The 24,540-nt window shown below is 33.9% G+C and overlaps 1 protein-coding gene across 1 annotated transcript in view; it reads right to left on the bottom strand.

The window, feature by feature from the left end:
• CEP128 (centrosomal protein 128) overlaps positions 1 to 24,540 on the bottom strand; it is a 103,665-nt gene that overhangs the window by 59,004 nt on the left and 20,121 nt on the right. The window contains exons 9-16 of the mRNA XM_063160173.1: positions 20,969 to 21,055; positions 19,418 to 19,492; positions 18,068 to 18,200; positions 16,188 to 16,348; positions 11,214 to 11,564; positions 7,351 to 8,001; positions 3,397 to 3,561; positions 389 to 562 (exon numbers count right to left, since the gene is read on the bottom strand). Of these exons, the coding sequence (XP_063016243.1) occupies positions 389 to 562; positions 3,397 to 3,561; positions 7,351 to 8,001; positions 11,214 to 11,564; positions 16,188 to 16,348; positions 18,068 to 18,200; positions 19,418 to 19,492; positions 20,969 to 21,055 (1,797 nt within the window). The remainder of the gene's footprint in view (positions 1 to 388; positions 563 to 3,396; positions 3,562 to 7,350; positions 8,002 to 11,213; positions 11,565 to 16,187; positions 16,349 to 18,067; positions 18,201 to 19,417; positions 19,493 to 20,968; positions 21,056 to 24,540) is intronic.

Genomic DNA, 24,540 nt, shown 5'->3' with positions numbered 1-24,540 from the left:
AAGTGATTTTTTAACAAAAAATTTCTTTCATTTTCTCCCAGTTTTAAAAGCATTTTAGGTCCTTCTTAAGGATTTCCCAATTCTAGGAACACGGCCTAAGAAAACCTACCACAAAATTTTGGCTAATAAAAGGTCCTTTCACAGAAACAAAAGGAGAACTATTTCTCAAAAAAGAAAAAAAAAAGGAAGCAGTACCAACTAATGCATGGACAGTCCTTCATCGTATCCCATTCTAATACATAGCAATGTCCCTCTGTACCAGCTAAATATCCATAATTCTGTCAGAATGATTATCTATGCAACAGTGAAAACAATGCATGCAAGTTCCACTACAAATTTTCATCAAGAAAAGAACAAAACCTGCAGCATACTTAAAATTTAGAATTACTTTGAATTTCTCCATAGAGTCCCGAGAAATGATTTCACAAGCGGCATCAATTTCACTGCCTATCATGGAGAGAATGGATTGCTGTTCCATTTCTAATTGACGTAGCTGATCTTTAAACTGCAGTCTGGCCTCACTCATCTTTCTCAAATGATCTTCATTGCTGATCTGTTTTTCCTGGAGTGAAAAAGTAAAAACAAAACAAAGATAAGTAATTGCATTAATAATATATGTCATCATCCATGTATCATTCAATCTCATAATCAGACCATACTCAGTCATGCTAAGTTCAACTGCTTGCCATGGAAAAATAATACCTTCTAATAGCACTTGTAAGTTCCTCCCTTGGTTCTCCTCATTATCCTGTAAATCAGTTATGAAGAAACTGCTACTAAATCCAAACTCAACAATCATAAAGCCTATTTTCAAAGTCAAAAATAGATGTTCTAATACAAATCTCCTCATGAGTAGAAAAAGAGCCCAGACTAAATACTCCCATTATTATCTTTTGCTCTCAATCTGTTGTAGGCATGTAATCTATTGTCAGAAAAGAGATCCCAGAAGGAAAATTTTATTGGCAGTCAGTGTGCCCTCCAAGGAAAACTACTCAAAGAATATCTCATAGGAGAGTGAGTGGCACAGAGGAAAGTGTTTACGTTATCAACTAATGTCAGAAAGTTGATTAAATATATTACAGGTTTCTAAGTCAGACTATCTTCTTTTATATCTATGACAGAGCTGCCATAAAACCAAACAAAACTGCTGCTAGATTACACAAAACATTGAATTATGCATTATAAATAATATAGAAAAACCTATCCTGTGAGAATAAGAGAAATGGAAACGCACCTGTTTGCTGCTGAGATCAGGAGGATGTAATGCAGCAACGGGCAAACACTTTAACTGTGAGTTGCACCAAGAATAGTGAGAACAGCAAGGTTTTCAAAAAATTATTAACTGTGGACCTCCACAATGACAAGGTACAACTGCTTGAAGTCTATTTGTTAGAAATCTTCATACACTGCTCTTATGAGACACCAACACAGAGTTAGATAATGTCTAACACTCAAGTTCCATGAATGGGATATATATGGAATCACAGAATCATTCACAGAGTCCAACTAAAAACCCCATACTGCCAAGTCCACCACTCAACCATATCCCCAAACACCACATGTACATGTCTTTTGAACACCTCCAGGGGTGGTGACTCAACCACTTCCCTAAGCAGCCTGCTCCAATGCCTGAATACATTTTTCCTAATGTCCAATCTAAACCTCCTCCCACACAGCTTAAGGCTATTTGCTCTTGTCCTATCACTTGCTAATTGGGAGACAAGACCAACATCCACCTTGCTATCTCCTTTCAGGAGGTTGTATACATATATATGTATAGGGGTTTATTTCTACTAGCCAAACAGGCATTTTTAATGTAGGTGGCCTACAAATGTGGAACACCAATACTTGATAAGCAGTCTGATTTTTTCACTTAACTAATACAAAAACACTTGGGACAGTAGTTATTCAAACTGAAGAAGTCATAAGATTTTTTAAGATGGACAGATTCCAGTATTTCTTTACTATAAAGATGGGAGTTGAAAGATGGGAGTTGAAATAATAGTTTTAACCTAGACTCGTATTCTGAAAGCAGTAAAATTGCACTGTATATATTTCCAGTACCTGTATTCTGTTACCCCACTATTCACTGAATGCATTCCAACACATGTCAAAGTTCATTCCCAAAGATCATGACTAAAACAGAACACATAGCTTTATTTTTTTATTTATCTGCTTGATTTTCTGAATGTGTCAACATTCGTTATCATTCTACATCCAGAGCTTACAGGAGAAAAGAAGTCACAAATGACTCAGAAGTGCACAGAAGGAAAAGGAAAGAAACCAACCATTATGCTCTGCTCCTTCACCTTTCAATTAAAAAAAAATCTAAGCTAGCTATAATACCTATGCCCCTTTGAATTAGTATTTGCATTAAGAACAGAATATTAAAAGTATAAAAAGCATGGAAAAGAAGTAAAATACTCTGTAACACAATAAGCTTCTGCTGTGTTTCCACAATTGTATGCTAGCATGAGGTTTCTGAAGAGGTAATATTATTTCCCCCATCCGAACATCCCTTTTGACAATCCACAAAACCAAAATAGCAACTATTCTTTTAAGTTAACCTTAATGCAAACTAATAGAAGTTCCATCTGCCTTTACCTGCAAAAGTTGAGACCACAGGATTGCATGCTTAAAACCTTCTCTGATCTTTTTCAGTTTAGAGATAAAAGATTATTTTGATTCAAAAATTGTCTTCCCAATATTAGGTAAGGTTGGAGCTAATACACAACAGACTACAGAAACCTATGTACATTCCTATAAACACACTTTCTTAATGATAGATATTATACAACTAAAATGCCAACACAGAAAAAACACATTTTTGAATTTTCATTTTAAGTACTTTTTACTAGTCTGACAAGTTGAGCTTTGAAACCACTTCCTGATAGTTTAGCAAGCTAAAGAAACGCCAGATTTAACATTTTTCTAACTCTATACTATGAGAGAAAATCTCAAAAATCCAAAAATCCTCCACCCCAACATTACTTAGAATTTCTTTTACTATGCTTACATTGCATATCTACTTCAAATTATTTCTAAATCATTCACAGCTCCACTGCATCTTGAAGAAAAATATGAAGAAAACAAAAAGTAGCTGATTAAACACTTGTTGGTTACCTACATTAGACATCAGGCAAGTAAGAGGATTTATATTTCTAGTCCTAAATAACATTAGCAAATCTTTGGAGGGATACCATTCATAATCCAGGCAAAGCATTTTTGTCTTCTTTCATTCATAAAGAAACCATGTACTGTGGCACAACTGGGTGTATTCTTTAATACATACAGGCTGGGGTTTTTTAGGTTTACCACCTATTTCTATAATCCATCATTTATATTAGGTATTTATCAGCAGAGAAACAAATCATGGTTAAAATCAATTAATTTTACCTTTTTCTCCAGTTCTTGTTTTACAAAGTCACATTTCCGTTTCAGTTTTGTATTTTCTTCCTTATTTTGGGTTAATTCTTCTGTCAACTTATCACACTCAACTTTTATTTTTTCCAGTTGTCGACACTGAGCCTTGACTATGTTTTTCTCTTCTAAAAGTTCCATCTGATGGTAAAGGGAAAAAAGATTACAAAGTTACTGTATGGGTTATTTTAAAACACATCCAAACTCTAAAGTTTTATATCAGTGGAACACTATTGCCAAATGATAAATGTAAAAAATTAAATTAAGTTCTACTAAGTGCAATTACTTATCTGAACATGGAAAACACACATCACAAAGTTGCAGAACCATACAGTGCTTTAAAAGCAGAAAACAGAAGTCTCAGGTTCTTCATTTCAGCTCTGCTACACTCATCAGCTTACATCATCCTGAGCCTAGTATTTATGCAGCTTTTCCATTACTAAAATAATTTGGAATCAGAAAGTCTAAAACTCATTTAATTTCAGGAACCAGTGCTAAATTTATATCTGCAAGGAAACAACAGCAAAGATTTAGTATTTTTAAGTTCTAGATTTGTGTGGGTTTAGTGCTATTACTTTGTACAATTAATGCTACTCATGAAACTTTGCAGAGAAAAATGAAGAAAACATGTAAGGATCTAAAAAGCCCCAAAACAATGAGTAAATAATGTATATTTGTTTCCAGTGAAAAAAATAATTGACTGAAAATAAGAGATTTGAGAAATGCTCCATAGTATCTAGAAAATTTTTAAAAATACAACAAAGAAGCAAATTAACGCACACATTCCTCAAAACCAGTTTAAGATTAGATGACGTGAGGGATGCAGTTAAACAGAAAAATAAACTTGAGAGGTAAATTTCTTTCTGAGGAAAAGCAAAAATTCTATTTCCCAATTACACTATAAATATAAGTTCTATGAAGAAGAAGGGTAAGGAGAGAAGTTTTATGAATTAATTTAGACACTATATCTAGACACTAATTTAGACACTAAACGGATTACAAAAACTCTTCCAAAGGACAATTTGAGAAAGAACTTTGGCATTCACAGTCTACAAAGATTTAAGACCACAAAGACAAGCCTGCAATGCCCAAAACATTTTCTGTGAATATGCTTATAAAAATCAACTTTTCGGTTTCTACTAAAAGTAATTGCATTATAACATCTATGCAGATGGAGACATTTCAAGAAAAAATCCTTCACCTGTATTACCCTTGAAACACAGAAGAGAAAGTCAATACTTATTAATTTCCAGTATAACAAGGTAGATATGACTGTAATTTAATTGATCTTTATTGAACCCAATTTTAACATTTAATACTCCAGGAAAAATGGGATGGCACAATTGTAAAATGTATAGAAAACAATTTAAAAAGAAATAAACACAATTTAATGTGTATAGATACATATCTCTATAAGTTTAGATTAGAGATTAATATTTCAAGTACTTCCATACTGTCAGGGAGCAGGAAATTTTGTATGTTATCATTCTAACAAGCATGTTTTTAAAGCAAATGAAGGTATGTATTAAAATTAGGGGACAGATCCAGAGTTTCTGAGCACAAAGCCAAATGGGGATCACTAAGCAAACCACTTGATTTCCTATGCCGAGTGTATCAATCCTTTTAAATACTAAATAAGACATCATAGAGGCATTGGCTAGGAATCATTTAGGTTGTTCTAATAGAAACCAAATTAAAAGTTTAAGCATCAGAACTTCAGTAATGAAACAGTAAGTTCCTTCTTAACACTGGTATCTCAAAAAACTCTGTTTTTCTCCGGTTCTCTTGCATCACACAGTATTTTATGGTACCTTCCCTACTACTGCAAAAAATCCTTAACTACTTAATTATTTTTCAATCCAGTGCTGCAGTACAGGAAACCAGGCAAAAGTGGGGCAGAAAGTACCACACAGAGTAGGCAAGAGAGGAAAGAACAACTAAAATCAAAAGTCACTTCTTTTTACAATCTGTGTAGAAGTTAGTTCTCTAAACACACGACTCTCTACCCTTGATTTCCTGGAAGTAACTCATAAATGCATCCTCTTTAAGTTTAAGGCTTTGGATTCTACAAATATATCAAATTTCCCTTCACTCCTCAAGTCTCCCTCAACCAACCTTTATTTTTAAAGCTTTAACTATCTTTGGACAGGATGTGTGTAGTCCTTTCCAAAAACAGTTACAAAGGTTGGACACAGCTGAGGTATAAATAAGGTCAACTATTACTGTAACAGTAAGAGACAACCGGTTGCTAGCCACAAAATCTTAGCAGCTTAAAAAAAAATGTAATAGGTTATAAAAACTCCAACTTTTTCTGTTGGATTTCCCCAAAGACTACTCTAAGAACAAAATACTTATTTAAAAAAAAGGGGTAAAAAAAGATTAAATGTATGTTAAGTTTACCTTACTTTAGAAGAAAAGTATGTCCATAAAATTGAAATCCAAATGCAATGTAATGATGAGTTCAGACAAAAAGTAACCAAATCACCTGCAGGATGACATGTTCTCATCAGATCTTCCTAGAGACACATGTGATTTTCTAATTTTTTTCACTTATAGTCTCTTAATTAAGAGAATCCTCTGCATTATCATTTCGTATACTTCTGAAAAATTTGCCTACCCTAATATCTTAGAAAATTCATCTCCCTCAAACCTTCTGCTCTTAAAAAACATGTTTAGGATTCATGATTCTGGGGAAGTCATGGAACTGTAAATGAAATATGGAAGTCAATTTTTTTAATACTCTGTTTAGGTTCAACAATCAGTAAAGGTAAAAAGGTCCTAACAGTAGGATTTGCTGCTTCATAGAAAAAGACAGTCACGACCAACTTACTTTTTCTTATTTGCATCCAGAATACACTTTCCTTCTCCTCACTTGATATCAAATGTAAACTCTTAATTTCAACGTCATTGCCAAAGAAAAAACCACTTTTAGACAGACCACTTAAATAATGACACACACACTAAAAATTAGTTTTACAATGTTAAAGCACTGCTGTCAAAATATTTGATTTTAATGACCCTTCTACTAACAACCACCTAGGGGGGTTTTTATTGCTTTCTTCACTTAAAGGTTTCCATGTTACCAATTGCTTAAGAATTATTATCAAGACATGAATGATATATTACATAACTAAACACTAGTCCCAACACAGATCCCCGAGGAACACCACTCATCACTCCTGTACATCAGGACTCCATCTGGACTCTGAGCCACTGACCACAACCCTCTGAATGTGACCATTCAGCCAATTTATTATCTACCTAACAGTCCACCTACCAAATCCATCTCTCTCCAATTTAGAGAGAAGGATGTTGTGGGGCACTGTGTCGAACACTTTACAAAAGTCCAGCTAAATGACATCTGTAGCCCTTCCCTTGTCCCCTGATGCAGTCACTCCATCAGAGAAGGCCTCTGGGTTGGTCAGACAGGATTTGCCCTCGGTGAAGCTGTGCTGACTGTCTCAAATCACCTCCCTGTCCTCCATGTGGTTTTAGTGTAGCTTCTAAAAGGTTTTGTTCCATGATCTTCCCAGGAAAAGAGAGAAGGCTGACAGGCCAGTAGCTCCCATACTCCTCCTTTCTACCCTTTTAAAAGATGGTGTCCTGGGGTGACTGTATGATACAATGCTTCCCCTACCCAGTCACTTGGGACTTCACCTGCCTGCCATATTAAAACATTACATCATCATAAATTTCCTTTTATTTTTATTATATCTATTTTACTATTTTTGAACTAAGATTTTGACCTAAAACTGGTACTGTAACACTTTTACCCTGAACTTTAAACTTTTACAATGGCTTGCAAAACATCTGTGTTAAGTGCTTCAAAGTCCATGCTTTATTACCTTCATCATTCAGTGGCAGGGCCTGTGTGTGGGGTGTGTGGGAGGAGGGGGAAAATCTGACATTGGAATTCTTTGCAATAAGTACCTTTAGCATTCTAATCTGAGCCTCTCCATCATCTTTTTCTTGTTTAAGGAGTTTCATGAGCTCTTGAACATTTTGTTCATGTTTGATTTTCACATTTTGTAACTCTGATCTAAGATCTGCCAACTCCTGTTGGTGAACTTCTCTTTCCATCTTCACCTGCCTGTTAGCTGAAATCATCTCTTCATGACTAGATTCCTGCTGTTTCTGGAGGTCTGAGAGGCTCTTAAGTAATTCCTTTTTGGCTTTCTCCTCTTCTGCAATTCTGTTTGCTAGTTCCACACGTACAGCACTTAAATGTTTTACATCTGCTTGCATTTCTAGGAGTCGTTCTTGGTCTTTTTTATGAAACAAATTAATAGTTGCAAGTTCTGTCTTCAAGTGCTCCTTCTCAGCTTGCATTTGGTTTTGTAGAAAGACTTGCTTTTTCAACTCATTCTCCAATTTTTTTGCAGTACCTTGCACTTCTTTGATCTCTTCTTCAAGAGATACCTGGTGTGACTCCATTTCATTCAGTTTTACCTCTTTACAGTGGAGGAGTTCTTCCTGCTGGGCTCTCTTTGTAAGCACATCATTCAGCTCTTTCCGCAGGTTTTCTATTTGATTTATAGCTGAGAGAAGCTGACTTTTGAGATCATCTTTTTCTTTAAGGGCCTAGGAAAGAAAAAAAATCCATTCTGATCTGAAGTAATTAAAGACAATTGCTGGAAGGATATCCTTAGACATCAGGTATGTCTATGGAACAATTAACATATGTATGTGAAAATACAAAATTTTTGCTTACTACGAACTCAGTTCAAATGTAGTCAGTGTTTCTTTAAATTTACCCACTTTAGATCATGTGCAATCTAAAACTTGGACTTGTCCTTAAATTATAGAGCCTTCTAAATAGGGATAGTTCTGGTTAATTCCCTGCTTCTCACACTCTCTCTTTGCAGACTGAGAAGTGTTTCTTTATTGGCTCCTCCAGAAAACAAGATGGAGAAAATAAGGTAATAGAGTAATGCAGCAGCATACAGGGATGATTACTGGAAATATAAAGCATACCTATGATCCATTCCATATGCTGACTTATTTTGTTTATTTTCTAAAATATTACATAGAAAGTATACCAGCCTTAACCTATGTTTGAAATTATGCCCAGTAGATGAATTAGTAGCAGTTAAAAGCTTGGTTCACTTATGCATCAAAGCCAAGAAATAACGACATCATCTCCCAAATAGAAATCAATCAAATGCAATAAAATAATAAAAAATTCCTGTGTTTTCCTAAGATCTTCAGGGCTTGAGTGTTTTTTCAACATTGATATATTTAATGTAAAAATTAGCAGAGAATCACAGAATGCACAAGCTTGAAAGGACCGCAATGGGTCATCTGGTCCAACCTCCCTGCTCAAGCAAACTTTTCCTGGAACACAGACACAGGATGGCATCCAGATGGTTCTTGAATATCTTCAGTGAGGGAGACTATGCAACCCATCTGGGCAATCTGTTCCAATTGATCAGATTCTTTAAACTGACTTAATAAATTTTATACTAAATTTTACTGAGTATTTTCATCAATTCCACAAGCAACACACATTTCTTATGGATATAGCAAAATAACTTGAAACAATCCAGAACAAAAAGGCAATTAGGGTTAAAAGTGTGCAGTTAAAAATAATAAAACAGTTTGCAATTACAACAAGAATAAGCAACACAAAGCAAAATACAAATGTAATAAACTGAGGACATGGACTGATGACCATCATGGGTTTTTCCAGAAAAAAAACCTACCCAACAAAAAGACTCTCCTAAACCTATTTGTAATTCTACTGGAAGAATTTGGCTTAAAAAACTCAAAGCATCACCAAAACCAAACAAAAACAAAACTCCAGAAAAATTTCAAACTACAACCTATTAGTTACTTGCTTTGAGTATGTTTTCTACATTACATAACTTAAAGAACATGTTTCAAAAGATGTCAGAAACTCCACTGTCAAACAATATTAAGGACAACCACATGGGCAAAACTTCAACCAAATTATCCCAGTAATTCCAAAAGAATGAAACCTAAACAATCTTTGTATAGCACATTTGCTGTCTGCCAATTTTTCAAAAATCTCAAAATTGCAAGCTATGATTGCAACCCAATTTTGAAAATTTTCCATCAACCCTTTGAAGTCTTCTAACACAAATCAAAGAAAACAAACTGCCTTTATTGTTTTTACAGATTTCTTCCTTTATTGTTTTTACAGATTTTTGTCTCAATTGTTAATTGCCTGCATTTCAAAGGTAGTTAAATTATGTTCATCTAGTTACCTCAAGTTCATACTAAATGCTGCATCTAGCTTGATTATATTCCTATAAGCAAAACTGCTTCCAAAAGCAAAACTGCTTCCTATAAGCAAAACTGCTTTATATTGAGAACATGAAACATTGTTTGTACTTTTTTCTCCTTCACAATGACACACAGTTCATTTGATCTTCTATATCTTAAAATAAAGAACTTTCTTCACCAGACAATTATCTCAAACCTGTTGGCAGGACGGTCACCACTTTAAAAGTAAAAACAAATACTGACGGCATTTCTTAAATGGAGCTTAAGCCAAAGTTTAACCACTGCATTTAGCATGTGAATATACTTGCCACATAAAAAGAGGTAAAATCCATATTAAAGAATCTTGCATAATAAAGAAAATTTCAACATGGAAAGTGTTATCTAGTGCCTCTACAACGACCAGCCTATGTGTTTAAAAGAACAGTGATTCCAGAACCTTTTTGGGAACTACTGCTTCTTATTCACAATTTGTCTCTACTTTTTGCTTCTTATTTGTCCATTTAATAGACAACCATGATTTTGAATTTCTCTCTACTTTTTGCTTATTTGTCCATTTGATAGACATACATGCTTTCCCAGACAAGCACTAGGGCAAACAAATACAAGATTACTATAGAATGGATTGTTGGAGCATGGAAAGAGGAAATAATAATAAAAAGTAAGGAATATGATAGGCAATAGGAGAGAAATAGCAACAACAGGAATCAAAGTTTAGTTTTGCTCCAGTTTATTAATTTCAAATCAGTGATAGCCCCATTGTGACTTCTCCTGTGCTTTGACCATGCTTGTGTTCATGTACCAATCTCAGAACAGATTGCTGGATCAGAAACAACACAGGATTAACAGACATCCACCACTGCGTCCCATTTAGTCCTTGAAAACCTCAATCTTTGAGCAAAACCAAACAGAGGATGGAGCCCTCTCAAGCCCATCACATTCAGTAACTTAAACTGAAAGGATGCCATGAGAAAATATGTGAAAAGAGTATAGCACTGTAAAACAAAAGCCATACAATATGACAGACTGCACCAGCAGAGCATGTAAGTTAAGATAAAAGCTCACAGCATAGAGTTAAGCACTATATCAGCCACTATTAGAAACAAGCAACTTTTGACCCAGCCACTGGAAAAGAGACCCACAAACTCATTGCCAACAGAATGGTGGTTTCTACCATTATTCTGATAGAGGATGATAAACATTAGCATTGATGTGAGTGCTTGTCTTTAAAACAGTGTCAGCAACTGAACAAATAATTCTTCTAAGTCAAAACAAAAAAAACCAACCTATTTTTTTCCTGAGAAACTCTAGAGGAGGAAAAAAAGAGGAGTAAGTGGTCTGCCATACTGAACAGAGACAAACAAAAACCCCAGAAATGTTACACAATCAATTTTCAAATTGATTTTTTAAAGAAAAAGTTCTGAAAATTATACAGAAGAGGTCCAGAACTTAAAGCAGAAAGCAGTTTAAGTCACAGTTTGCATATAAACTCCTTCTCTTCATTTTCAAAACAAAGGGAAAGGGTACCAAAAAAAATCAACAAATCTTACCTGACTATTCTTGTCCATCAGTTCACTGATAGTTTGATTTTGCTTTTCTACCTCACGATCCAGTTTCTTACACTTCAATTTCCATTGGCGGATGGTTTCCTGGGCTCTCACCTTCAAATTCTCTCTTTTTTTCTCAATCTCCAGCCTGAGTGCCTCCGAGTGCTTGAATTCACTGAGATACCGTTCTGCTTCCTTGGTACTTTCTTCAACCTGTTGAGCTAACTCAGCAGACTGGAGTTCAGTTTGTCTACGTCCACTCTCACAAGCCTTGTAGCAATTCTCTATCTCCTTTAGCTGATCCAGCATTTTTTCCTGCTGCTTCTCCCTGTTTTCCAGGTCAGATGTTAACATCTGGAATGATAATAGCAAAATACAAACATTCTCTAAAGATGTGCAGTATGAAACTTTATCAAATAACATACAGCAACATTAAATCATATTTTTTTTAAATATGAACAGCATAAAAGATCTTCTTCACTATCAAGGGAAATTCTGTTAGCCCAGAGAATCTCCCCTTCTGCAAGAGTAAAGAATTCCAACACAAGACATAGAATACATACTACTCAATTCTTTCTGCATTTTTTCCTCTTCTAGTTGTTCTTGTTATTTTTCTGTATTCTAAGTTTGAGATCAATCACTGATTATATATTACACACTACACAAATAAGAAATAAACCAAATAGTAAGATATAAGGAGATTAATGTAAACAGATGAGAGGAAAAGAATAACTGGAAAGGACAAAACAGCAGTCACCACAACAACTGGAATTTATAGTTTATGAGCTAGTTGTTACCCAGTTTTATGCTGGTTGCCTGTATGAACACAATATGCTAAATAAAGGTATATTTCTTAGCATTGAATACAAAGAGAATACAGCAGCTGGGTAAATGCTTCTAGAACAAAGTGCAAAGATGTTTGAAAATGTCAGAGGCATATATAAGCCTTTCAAAAATTAATTAAATTGAAAACACACATTTTAAAAATAAAATATTCTCTATTTCTCAAATCATATTTCTCTGAACAGTCTCATAAGAAACTCAGGAATAATAGTGTCCATACACATTCTGAAAGGACATGCTCAGAAATCAGTTTTTGAAGGTACACTAGCAAAATTGTATTGTACTGAGATCATGATGCAGAAATTCACATTAGTATTCTGCATTTTGGGCCTATTTAGATTGCTTTCATACCACTCAGCCTTTTCATTATGAAAGATAAATTTGATAGACCTGATCTATAGCCAGTCAAACATATTATCAAGCCTCAGGGGATTGAAATACTTTTAAGAGGATTAGATTTCAGAATGACTGAAAAAAAAACAGTGGATGTAGCCTGAAATAAACAGACTGCAATTCAGAATGGACAAAGGAAAATTATTTTATCTATGAAAGATTGGGCAACTTTACAGATGGACATAGAATGACTGTTTAGACAAGGATGCTTCCACAAGGCTGGGGGAAGGAGGAGACTCGGGTTTGTTGGTAAGGACTCTCTCCTTGTCAGTTTGTTAGTTTGGGGTTTTTTCTCTGTCCAAACCAGGCCAACATCTCCTGGCAGGCAGCAAATTGTAACAATCTCTTTGAGATAGTATTTGCTGTACTAAGAAGATAACCAAAACAAGCTCATAAGCTACAACTAGCAAAATTTAAATCAAAACAAGCTTAATTTCCAATGAAAACAGATTAACATACTTCTTTAAAGACAAAGATTTAAACTGAGTATAGCAGAAGTTAAAAATAACCTCATAAAATACAATCAGATAGTACATTTACCGTTCCACAGATTTTCTAAAATGGGTCATCATTTTTTTAGCCCTATGATTACACATGCTATTATCACTTCCTATTTCATGTCTTTCTGGAGACCATAAAGGATGTCAGACTAAATTGATGTAGTACTCAACACTGCACCACTAAAAATAGTTATTTATATATAATTTCCCCAGAGTACACACTTCATTAACAAAACTACTGCTCCCACAAACTTTTTAATGAAATACGAGTCTAATCTTAAACACATAAAATAATGTTCAATTAACTATAAACATTCCCCTTATCGTGTAGAAGTAAATCAACCTCCAATTTATTGATTTACAGTATAATAAAGAGGAACATTTGTTTTAGGTATTTACCTTGATGCAACTAATTTATCAACACTAACTATTTGCATGAGGAGGAAAACTGGATTTTGACATGGATGTGCCAATATGAAGTGACTTTTAATGTTTTATTTTTACAATATGTGTAAATAAGATAAACCTTAGCAAAGAGTTTGCACTTTGCTTAAAAAGGTTAAGCCAGCACAGAACCAACAGTTGAAATCAGGTAGAAAACAGCATAATAGCAAGTCAGTATTTCATGAAGCCAACCCTGTAAAGCAAGAGGATAGAGGAAGTATCTCCACACTTTGTTTCTATATCAAAACACAAGTCCCAAATGGACTGATCTGTACTTCTGAAATCCTAGTTACGCGCGATAAATGTGTATCTCATCATGTGTTAACATGGGTGCAGTTGCCAAAATTCTTTCTAATCTATAAGGGCTTGCACTACTGGCATTTAATTGGCTAACAACTTCATTTGTAGAAGAAAAGTAAAAGTAAATTTTAGTGAGAATATGAATCAATCTTTATAAAACTGGAAGATTTATATTACTGAAGAATTCTAACATATCAATAATTTTCCCTCAGAAAAACTGGAATATTTGAACAAACTGACTGCTGTACTGGACAATACTATAAGAATACTAACACCAAATCCAAATGAAGAGTAATTAGTAGATCAAATAAGTTTCCAGGCTAAAAGAGTCTAAAAAACTCTAAAGAGTCTAAAAACACTTACGGAGAAAGTAGGGTATAGCATCTTTGTAATTTGTGCACTTTAATTATTTCTTAGTCATAATAGTTAAATCTTAATAGTTAGCCACAACAGCCCCATATCTATTTGGCTTCATGCAGAAAAATGACTTGAAGATGATTGTAAACATTTGGAAGATAGCACAACCACTCCCTTAAGTAAACTAGAGTAGCTGAAATAAATATTAAATTTAAAATCTAATTGAACTAAGATTGAACTCACTTCTAAAAATGAGTTTAAGAATATGTTTTAACGTTTTTCATCCTGTTCATTTCACATCACACTGTAATTTTATGGAAACTGTAGGAGGCTAAATGTACAACACACACAACTCAAATTGTTGCAAACAATGATATTTTAATAAATCAAAAGAAATTTCTAATATCACATGTACATCAGAGGCAAGTTAGATTCTCCCCACTAAACAAAGATAAATCACACCCAAGTCAAACATGACTGGTCACTTCCAACTGGGAATCAGACTATCTGATAGGAGCAGCTGTCAGAACAGGCTTGACAAAATGCTTTGTTAGTACACAAGTTTAGAAATTCACATCCTTGCATTCCTTGATGTCTCATTAAAAGAAAAACACAGTAGCTATTTTCCTGTTACTGCCCCTGTAGGAGAACGGCAGTGGGAAGCAGATAAGAAGTACAAAGTATTTTCTGTTGAGAAAATGAGGGAAGTCAAAGATTTCTAACTCAGAGAAATGACAATGACCCCAACTGAGCAGTATTGCATGAGTATTTTCAGGTCAGGAAATTAGTATTATAAAATCATTCCGACCCTTAAGAAAGCATGTTCTACAAGCAGAAGTTTAAAATAATTTGGTTTATGTGGGTTCTTACCCCATTAATTCCTGTCACCAAAATCATTTGTTTCCCAGGCACAACAAAATCAAAACCCAGAATGTTTTCAGTTACTCATGGGTTTTATTAACCAGCTAGAATACAAATGCTGATGGACACCAGGAAATGAGTTCTGCTCATCTTACCCTCTACAGAAACACTTTAGGTTCTTTTAAACCTATTCAATAACCAAATTTCATAAAGCTTGTAGGAACTTATTTTCAGAAGGCCATTTTTTTCCAAGCATAATTTGATGTCTTATTTTGATTTAAATCAGCAGAGAACTGACAAGGTAAAGGAGCAACAGAAGTAAACTGAAGAGTATAGTCCTGTAAATCTATGAAGACAAAAAAAATCAATTCCTACCTTTGAATTTCCAAAGATATGCAATATCATTTCATAGATAAGTACCTTCATTAGGAAAATACATACAAAATTCCTTGCTTACAGAATGCCAAAATACAAGCTGAACAAAAAGTGAAATCCTTGACTACTGAAATAATACACATGGTTTTGCAAACTCTTTTCTCATAACAGTCACAGCAGACAGAAGAAAATTGTTACTGTTCAGCCATTCTACTACCAATGACAAATCTAGGCAAGAGCAAGAAACACAGAAATTTCCCATCTTAAATAAGAAGGCTACTGCCTACTTGGATCTCATTTTATGGTCTAAGTCTTCTAACTAAAATTCCAGTACAAAAGACTGCTCTCATCCTTCTCATAAAGAACCACATAAACATTATAATATGCTTACCATAAAGAAGACTACTAATATTTATGATTATATTACTATATTGCATTTAATTACTAAAAAAAGGGAAATTGTGACCTACTTTTGTTACTCCACTACACTCTGCTATAGAACAAGGCATTTCAATTTTTAAAGTTGAACTTCAGTTCTGTGGAATGATGGAATAGGGAATAAGAAAGTAAGTACTACCTTACAAAGTAGTTCCAAAAACCATTATTAACAGTAAGTGCTGATAAAATCAGATCAACTTCTCTTTGCACATGGGAAAGAGAAGTAATCCAAACTATGGAATCATGGGCAACAGCAAATACCTCCTGTAGTATTACATGGGAGAGCAAAAAAGTTGGCAAACACGAATCACTTTTCAAAGTTCTTCACACAATAAATAATAAGCATGACTGTTACTCTTAGTTTTAAAGGTTAATCCCTAATCTGATACATCACCTAATGTTAAACAGATAAATTATTTAAAAAACAAAAATGCCACCAAGCAAAAAGCAGCAAAACCCAACTTACCTGTATGTGCATCACAAGCTGTGCTTTCTCCTTGTCCTTACGCTCTATACATCTCTTCAGTTCTTCTACCTCTGACATTACAGCATTATGACTCAGCTTTGCTTTAAGTTCCAAAATATGTTTCTCTAGATCTTGCTTCTCTCTCTCATATCTTTCAGCTACTGTAAAACAGCAAGAACAGAGCAACACATTCAGTAGAAATACCAACTCATGGTAAATTAATTTAATCTCAATAATTTTTGGCAATTTGTTTCTCCACTTGAGACTATTCTACAACTACTGATTTTCACCAAAATATGTGTGAAAAATTGTATACCTGTATCATAAGCTAATAACATTTTAATAACAATAAAACAGTACTTTTCCATCATTTTATAGGGGTTTCCACTCTTCCTCCTGCACACAGCTGCTCCCTCAAATAAAAAGCCAACCAAAACAACAAAAGCCACAGCAAAACTGAATAAAATAAAATAGGATGGAAGAAACAGCGGGGAAGTTCTGGTGTAAATGAAATTTGGCCATCACTTTCAAGGCCAAGGTTTTATCTCACCAGAGTAATACCTCCCAATTTGAAAGTCACATTATCTGTGAATTTCATGTCTGAATCCTGAAACTACAACCAAAGATTGTGATAAGAGCAAGTTATAAATTCTCTCAATCAGAAATTCAAAGGTCTTAAGTCATAAATAACTACTGGAAGCAGAAGGAAAAAAATCGCTACTTTTCTTCTTCCCATATTTCTTTGATGAAAAAGGAATAACACAGCAAGGTGAAACACAACAGCAAAAATTATACAAATGCATGCATGTATTTTAACAGTTACAGTACATTATAACTTTCCTCATATTTTTACAACTGTTTTGATTTATTAGATTAATAGGAAAGTTAAAATATGCTTTTATTAATATGAAAGGCATATTGTTCCGAATAAACTAACTTTTAAGCAGATACATTAACATGATTGGAGAAAAAACTATTGAAATTATTATTTTGCATTACACTTCTGAAGCTAAGCCCATTTCCAGTGCTCTGTATGAGGTTTGTAAAACATGGAGTCAGAGTCCTATTTTAAAAACGAAGATATTTTTGTACTTCAGTTTCTGAATTAAGAAAATATGTCATTAGTCAAACCAATTAAATAGTCCCATAGACATTGGACTCTAGAATAGAAGAACTGTTTCTCTATTACCTTGAGTAATACATTGCTATGCTAATAAGGAGAAAGATAAAGACTTTCTCTAATACCTATGTGATTATGTTTGAAAAGTTTAAATACAGATAGATAACTAGCAATTAATTGAAGACCTTGCTAAAGTGGTAATTTAATATGCAATTATATCTCGAAATTGTTTAAAGTATTTGTCTTCTAAATAAAACTATTCCAACTCTAAAACTCTAACATAGTGCAAACAGAAGCTCTGACTGCATTTATACAGAAAAATTTTCTAAACCACTCAGGAACATGTAGCTTAAAAATTCTACCAGAAAGTCATCAGCCTTATTAACTAACTAATCAATGACTCATGTTATCATTTTCAAGATGGCAGAATTCAAACTGCAAATGGACTGACATGCCAGTTTTCTGGAAAATTATTACTTAAAAATAAAGCATGTTTTTCTTCTGTAAAAACACCATTCAGTTTGCTGAAATTGTCTCATTGGTTTTAACCATGCAAGTCAAAATATTTTATCATAAATTGATTGTCATTGCTATTTGTCTGTTAATATTCAGGTGCCAATATGTATTAACTTAAATCTGAGGAATTAATTGGCTGGTTTTGTCAAAACAATAGAAGAATTAGACTGCAACTCTAAGATAAAATGAATATCCATGCCCACTAACTAGCTTGCAGGTCTCCAGTGCAAAGTATTAGCTGTACCTGCTCTAATTCTCCTGTCATCATCCTGTGCATCCTGATAGCTCTGGCGATGCATAGCAGCGTAAGAGATTTGATGTTGCAATTCCACACGGTCCTCTTCTGCTCGCAAAAGCTGAGAATGAAGGTCCTCAATCTAAAATATATGCACAAGCATCAAATGTTTAATGAAAAACAGAACAAAAAACATAAATAGCATACTTCTATTAAACACTAAAAAAATATTGCACACAAAAAATATTTATAAATACATCTTGAGAGTACTGCAGATGGTAAACAAAAAGACAAACTACTTCCCAATTACAGGCCATAAATTGATTAATCAAAATTAAAGGAAACCTTTTAATTTATGTTGACCACAGATGAGCATTAATTTCTTTAGACCAAACAAAATGCTACCATATTATATGTTGCAATTGTCTTTTCTCATAGCTAGTGAAAATGTCTATCCAAATTTAATAAAGAGTATGTTTTATTTAAATTGTGCTCCTTAAAAATTCAATGTATTTTTTCATAAGAAACACAGGGGTCTTCACATTTTCCTTTCTATCATATATAGTATAGCACTTACAAAGATGACATGTAGGAAAATAGAGAAAATCCAACATGCTAAAGTTGAATTGAAGAAAAATATCTGTTTTTCATATTAATCTATATGCCATTTACAATTATTTAAATTCAAAACAGTAATATAGCTAACTCAAAACTAGTATTCTGCTAGATACACAAGACAAACAACTAATGCTAAAAGATAAGAATGCCAATTGCCCCCTCCCTAGTTATTTCAGTCTTTCTATCCAGTCCCTCTAAAGGAAAGATATTTAGGAGAAAGGACTTCTTTCTGAAGTTATAATCCAAATTCCTACAAATTTTGAATTTAATCATACATGCATCAATAGCTATTGTTTAAAGCACACTTTAGATACTTTTTTCAGGTAATTATTTACTTTTATTGCATGTTACAATGTACCAAATACCTCTAGGTCACTGATTTATCTGATTTCACCAATTATAGCACATGCTTTGCAGAACAATGATTACTAATATAGGAGTAGTTCTAAAGCATATTATGAAAGGAAATTTCACAGAAGGCATTTATGTACTGAAAACATACCATTACTATCACTACTATAATTAATACATATGAACATATACACATAAGAGTTTGAAAAGTAGAAAAAGTATAACGAGCTCAGTCCACATATTATACACACTTAAACCTGTCTTCCTATACCTCATGCCTTCCTTCATAAAACCATTTTATCAGAGTATGAGATAAGAATACTAAACAAAAAGACTCAGACACAACCTAGTATGAAAACCTTAGGATTTTTACCACACTAAAGCAGTTACCTGATGCAAAAGAGCTTCTCTACTGCCTTCAGATTCACTCAACTTTTTCCGGGACTGCTCCAATTCCTGCTCAAGCTTGCATTTCAGAGGATGATGAAAAAAGAAAAGCAATGTAGGCATTGTAATATTTAAGTGTATTTTACCATTTAATTTTGACACAAATTCCTCCATACAAGCATCTATCTAAAATGTGGTATAATATATACAATATTTTTATTTGTCCAAAATTTTAAGTAAACCTTCATTTGTACTAAATCCCTGTAATATTTATTTAAATTACATAAAGGGAATTTTACTTACAGTCTATAATTTTTCCATAAATATATAAATTTATTCATAAATATATAAAATAATTCATATCACCCAAAACAAAAAAAATCACAAAATTAAATTTTTACTGGGTTTAAAGTAAAAAAATGGAAGATAAGTTTTAACAAAGTTTCAAAAACATAGTCCCTGGATTTGAAACATACTTTCAAACTCAAAATTAATAATGACTTAATATTTTAAGTCACCTTTGGTAAGTAGTTTATTCCTAGAAGTGTTAAAGATGACACGCATTGGTAGAACTGTAACAGGTAAAATCTATGGGGTTTCCGTGTTGTGCAAGATGATGTATTTGAATTATTCTGGAAACAAGATGACTAAGAAATTGAAGTGCCCTAAATTTAATAAAACTGGAAGTTTTTAGGAAAACATAATATTCAAAATGTGTAATCAGAAATAGTGATCAAATCGATGACCATGAAAGAAAAAAGAAATGAAAGCAAAAGCTTCAAAATATTTTTTGACTTCTTCCATAAATAGTTCAAAGATCCACTTGGAAATAAATAGAGGTTTTGACAGCAGAAATTGTTATTGTTGAGATAGCAATCTGAAGGAGGATGTTGAAAGCCTGGCAAATGGGCAAAGTAAACAGGACCAACATTAAGGGAATGAAGAGAACAACATAACATAAAACACTACATAAAACACTACACTACATAAAGGCTTGGCATAAAGGGGTTATACCTTTGAAAGATGCTAAACTTGATGCAAGTAGAAAAAAAACCAAGGAAAGCATAATATAGCCCTAACATCCTGCTAGAATAGAAATACAAGAAAAGAAAGAGTGAAATATGGCAACAGTTCAGTAAGAGTAATTAATAATAACTATGGTGCAACATAACCAGCATGAGCTAGTTGCAGGGATGAAAAAAAGCTGCTTTGAGCTGCTGCAAATAAGAAACAGCAGACTACATACAAATTCAGAGACAAAGTAGAGAAAGAAATCAAGGATTATGTCCAAGTTATAAATCTGTCTGCCTGGCAGGATGGAAGAGCCATTAGAAGTAACATACTATAACTGAAGAGCTTTGAAGCAGGGACACAAGCAGAGCATAGCTATATTCACAGTGCCTCTGATGCAGGAAAAAAATCCCACACCTTGAATTCTTAAAGAGTAAAGAAAGTTTTGTTCTGCTGGTTTCTCAGAAAAAGAAAGCATATACTGTAACAGATGACACTATACACTCATTTAAAATCAAACAAAAAGGAAAAATTAAGTCTTACCTGGTGCTTTTCACTTTCATATTTCACAAGTTTATTTCTCATGAGTTCTTCTGTTTCATCTGCTTTAACATCTTGCTTCCTTAAAACCTTTAGAGGAGAAAAATATATTGCAAACATCATCACAAAATTTACAGAAGCCATCATTCCAAGGTTGTTAAAATAAAGAATTTTAAAAATCTTAAAAAAAAAAAATTTAAAATAAATTTTTTTTAAATTTTTAAAAATAAAGAATTTAAGAAAGAAGATCTTGACAAATGCTTTCTGTCTGCATCTAATACTTCTATGTAAAGCCAATGTATATTGTTATGAAAAGATAAATATAAGTTCATGCATACATAAACACACCCATGCAGAGATCAGGGACAAACACAACGTCTAAAGCAGCACTAACATCCTTCCGATGTATAGAGCTCCAGACTCTCAAGCTGACCCCAAACACCTTTAGATTAAGGTCTAAAGGGCTCAAGAGATCCCCTACAGACTAGCTGTGCACACATCAGAGAAAAATAATATAGTCTCTAACATAAAGTGTGCATGTTATGAAATTCAATGCACTGTGGTCAAGAAAACACTACCATAAGGTTGTGTGAGAAGTCAAAAGCAAAAAAAGGAAAAGGTTATTTTTTTCTGAATCTGGACAGATGCTTAAAGCCATAGAACTACAAATGAATCAACTGAAACTTTCCTGATCAATAATTACCAACATTGATGTGCCCTTCCTTGACAACAATAACAAAAAATAGAAAAATTCCATGGAGACTTTTCCCATTCCCTCTCAGACTGAAGTATCTAAAATCACATTGGGTCATTTTAAATATCACTTAGAAATATCAGCTGAAAGAGATCAGTAGCCACACACTGATAACTTGCCATGAATTTCTGTAACTGTTCATAAATCACAGTTTTTATCTGCACAACATGACCAAGCATTTTTCACACTAGTCACCAATCAATTAATTAGGTACCTGAGCACAAATCTTTTACTTTCATCCCATATCTTGAAACATAAGTACATTTATTGCTTTCATAATTACTTGCTAAAACAACAACAGAAAAACAACAAAAATGCACAGCCTTTCCAGAAAGAAATTTCTTTTTCCCAGTCTGTCATTCCCAAGCAGCATTTTCATTTTACATTTATTGGAAAATCTCTTCTTATCTTCCTTGAAATCTGTCCCTATAAATTGTGCCATTTCATTCAGTTTTGAACATTTTTCTCTTCGCTGTACACTGAAGAGCAATTTCAGTGTATGAAAACAGAATACAAGATATTAATCAACTTCAGTGAGGCCAGGCATTCAGCTTTAGAAGTTTTGGCTTTAAAAGCAGCTTTCTGGAGAAAATAAATGGCTTTATATACTTAGCTTCCTCTTACAACCTCACCTCAGAAAACCTAAGGGTTTCAGTACAGTTTGGATTACTCTTCTGCCTGAACAGCTTACATTAAAATCTGAGACCATGGAAGACATCAATCAAAACTATGCCACTGAAAAGACTATACCACATAAAGAGTTATACTTTTAGTCATACTGATCCCTAATCAGATAATAGAAGACTGTAGCACATTTAAGGTACTTTCCTAAGTAATCAGTAGAGATTTAAATCCATCATTCCAGTCAACTGTAAACTCAACACTGCACACATTTTACTCAAAAAGGCTCCTGAGAGAAGTCCCAAAAAGCAACATGAACAAAAGCCTAAGATCATCTTTTCAGCTAATGCTGTTTTGCATTACCCAAGTTCATTGGGTTTTTGTTTTGGTTTGCATTTTTTTCTTTGTTTATTTTTAATGACAAGAAGTATCGGTTCAGAACAGCTCAATTGGAATATATGATGTCTATTAACTGCAGTCAACCATCAGTTTTACCAGCAAAATTAGAAGCTTTGCTATAGACAGTCAAATTTAGGCCAATTTGATTTTTGGCACTAAATTAATAATTAACATAGCACCAAACGCACATGTTATCATGTACAAATTTGGCTAGAGAGGTCAGAATCACGATGAATACATTACAGCTGGGCTGGATTCAGGAATACTAGTAAAATTTTCAAAAATTATTCCTGCTAAAAGCAAAAAATATCTCTGCATCAGTAGCCCATCCTAATTCCCAGAAGAAACCATGGAAATAAATATGCCATTTCAACTTCACTGACTGATATTCAGGCTATTAAAGAGGAATCATTTCAAACAGAAATGCATCCTTTACTATAACTGATATTATAAATAAAACTTTCCATTTTATTTTCTGCATATTGTAAAAATAGCCCATAGCCATTTCATTTTAAGGAAAATAACAGCTCATATATATAGAGAGATATAGATAGATACCCCAGAGTTAAAATACTGCAAAAAAGAAGTAATGTTACAGTAAATGAAACATACTACATGTGCACTGCCTGGAGTGTGAAACCTGCATTGTACCAGTATGTGCCAGGTAAGCAGTTAATCAAAATGTCATGGGGCAATGGAAACATCTGATCATGCACAGCCAGACAAACGTCAGCTCTTACTGACAATTCAGAAATTGTACAGGTAAAAGTTAATTGTGTTTTGCCTCCTTTCTGTACTCTTTTTTAAAATAATTCTCTCCTATTGTTTTAGGCCACACTCATTTTTTCTCCACTAAAGATCGCTATATAACCTTTTTCTTGGGAGGGGTAACAGAAAAAACCAAACAACAGATTTAAAGATCAAGCTGATTCTTTGATTTCATTTGCTGTCCCCAAAGAAGGGGCTGAGGAAGTCCAATGTCAAAAATGGGAACTAGGAAAAGGATGCTAAGGACATCAGTTCAAGCACACACTCCTCCCTGATGGCTCACAAACAGCAGGCAGACACTGCCCAGAGAAGCTGAAGCACCAAGGAATGGGACCAGGCCTACAGTCAGCAGGATCCTCCTACCAAGATCCTCCTCTGAAAGCATTCATGTCCAGGTTGGTCTGGAAGAGACTGACCAGGTTGATGAGGCCTTGGAGGAGGCAGGTATATTGGAGGCCACAGGAGACAAAGAACTTTCATGTACAGAGGTCTTCACAGCATGGCTTTGGAAAGCACCAGCCACGAGTTCCACTGCCTGCTAGGTGGTCAGGCTAGATGAACTTTTGATTTTACCAAGGAGGGCTATTCTTATAGGTCTTTATAAAGAGCTCACCAGCATAAGACAGCATTAGAATACAAATGTAACTGGTATACCCCAACTGAGCATACCTCATCCATACACACTGAATATCTGTTGAACCTCAAAACTTCAAAATCATAACTTACTGCTTCATAGATTCATTTTTCTTATACATGAGAAAAACTATGGGGATGATTGTGAAACAACTCAAGTTCTCAATCTTTCCAACATATGGTAACCTCTCAAGAGCAAATCATAACATTTACAACAACTTAAGCCTACTAACTTTTCTTAGGGTTTGGGTTTTGGTCTCAGTTTGGTTTTGCTGTATTGTTTTTTCTTTTTAAATAAAACCAGACTTTTTGAAAGCTGTGTACAGACCACAAACTGAAACTTGCTCTTTCAAAGTGAGACTGATCAGTGAGTGTTTCACACTATCACAAACATACAAAC

This window comes from Melospiza melodia, chromosome 6 (genome assembly GCF_035770615.1).
Source record: "Melospiza melodia melodia isolate bMelMel2 chromosome 6, bMelMel2.pri, whole genome shotgun sequence".
Classification (NCBI taxonomy): Eukaryota; Metazoa; Chordata; class Aves; order Passeriformes; family Passerellidae; genus Melospiza; species Melospiza melodia.
Note: the sequence above shows the minus strand (reverse complement) of the source record. Positions and strands in the feature narration are given on the sequence as shown.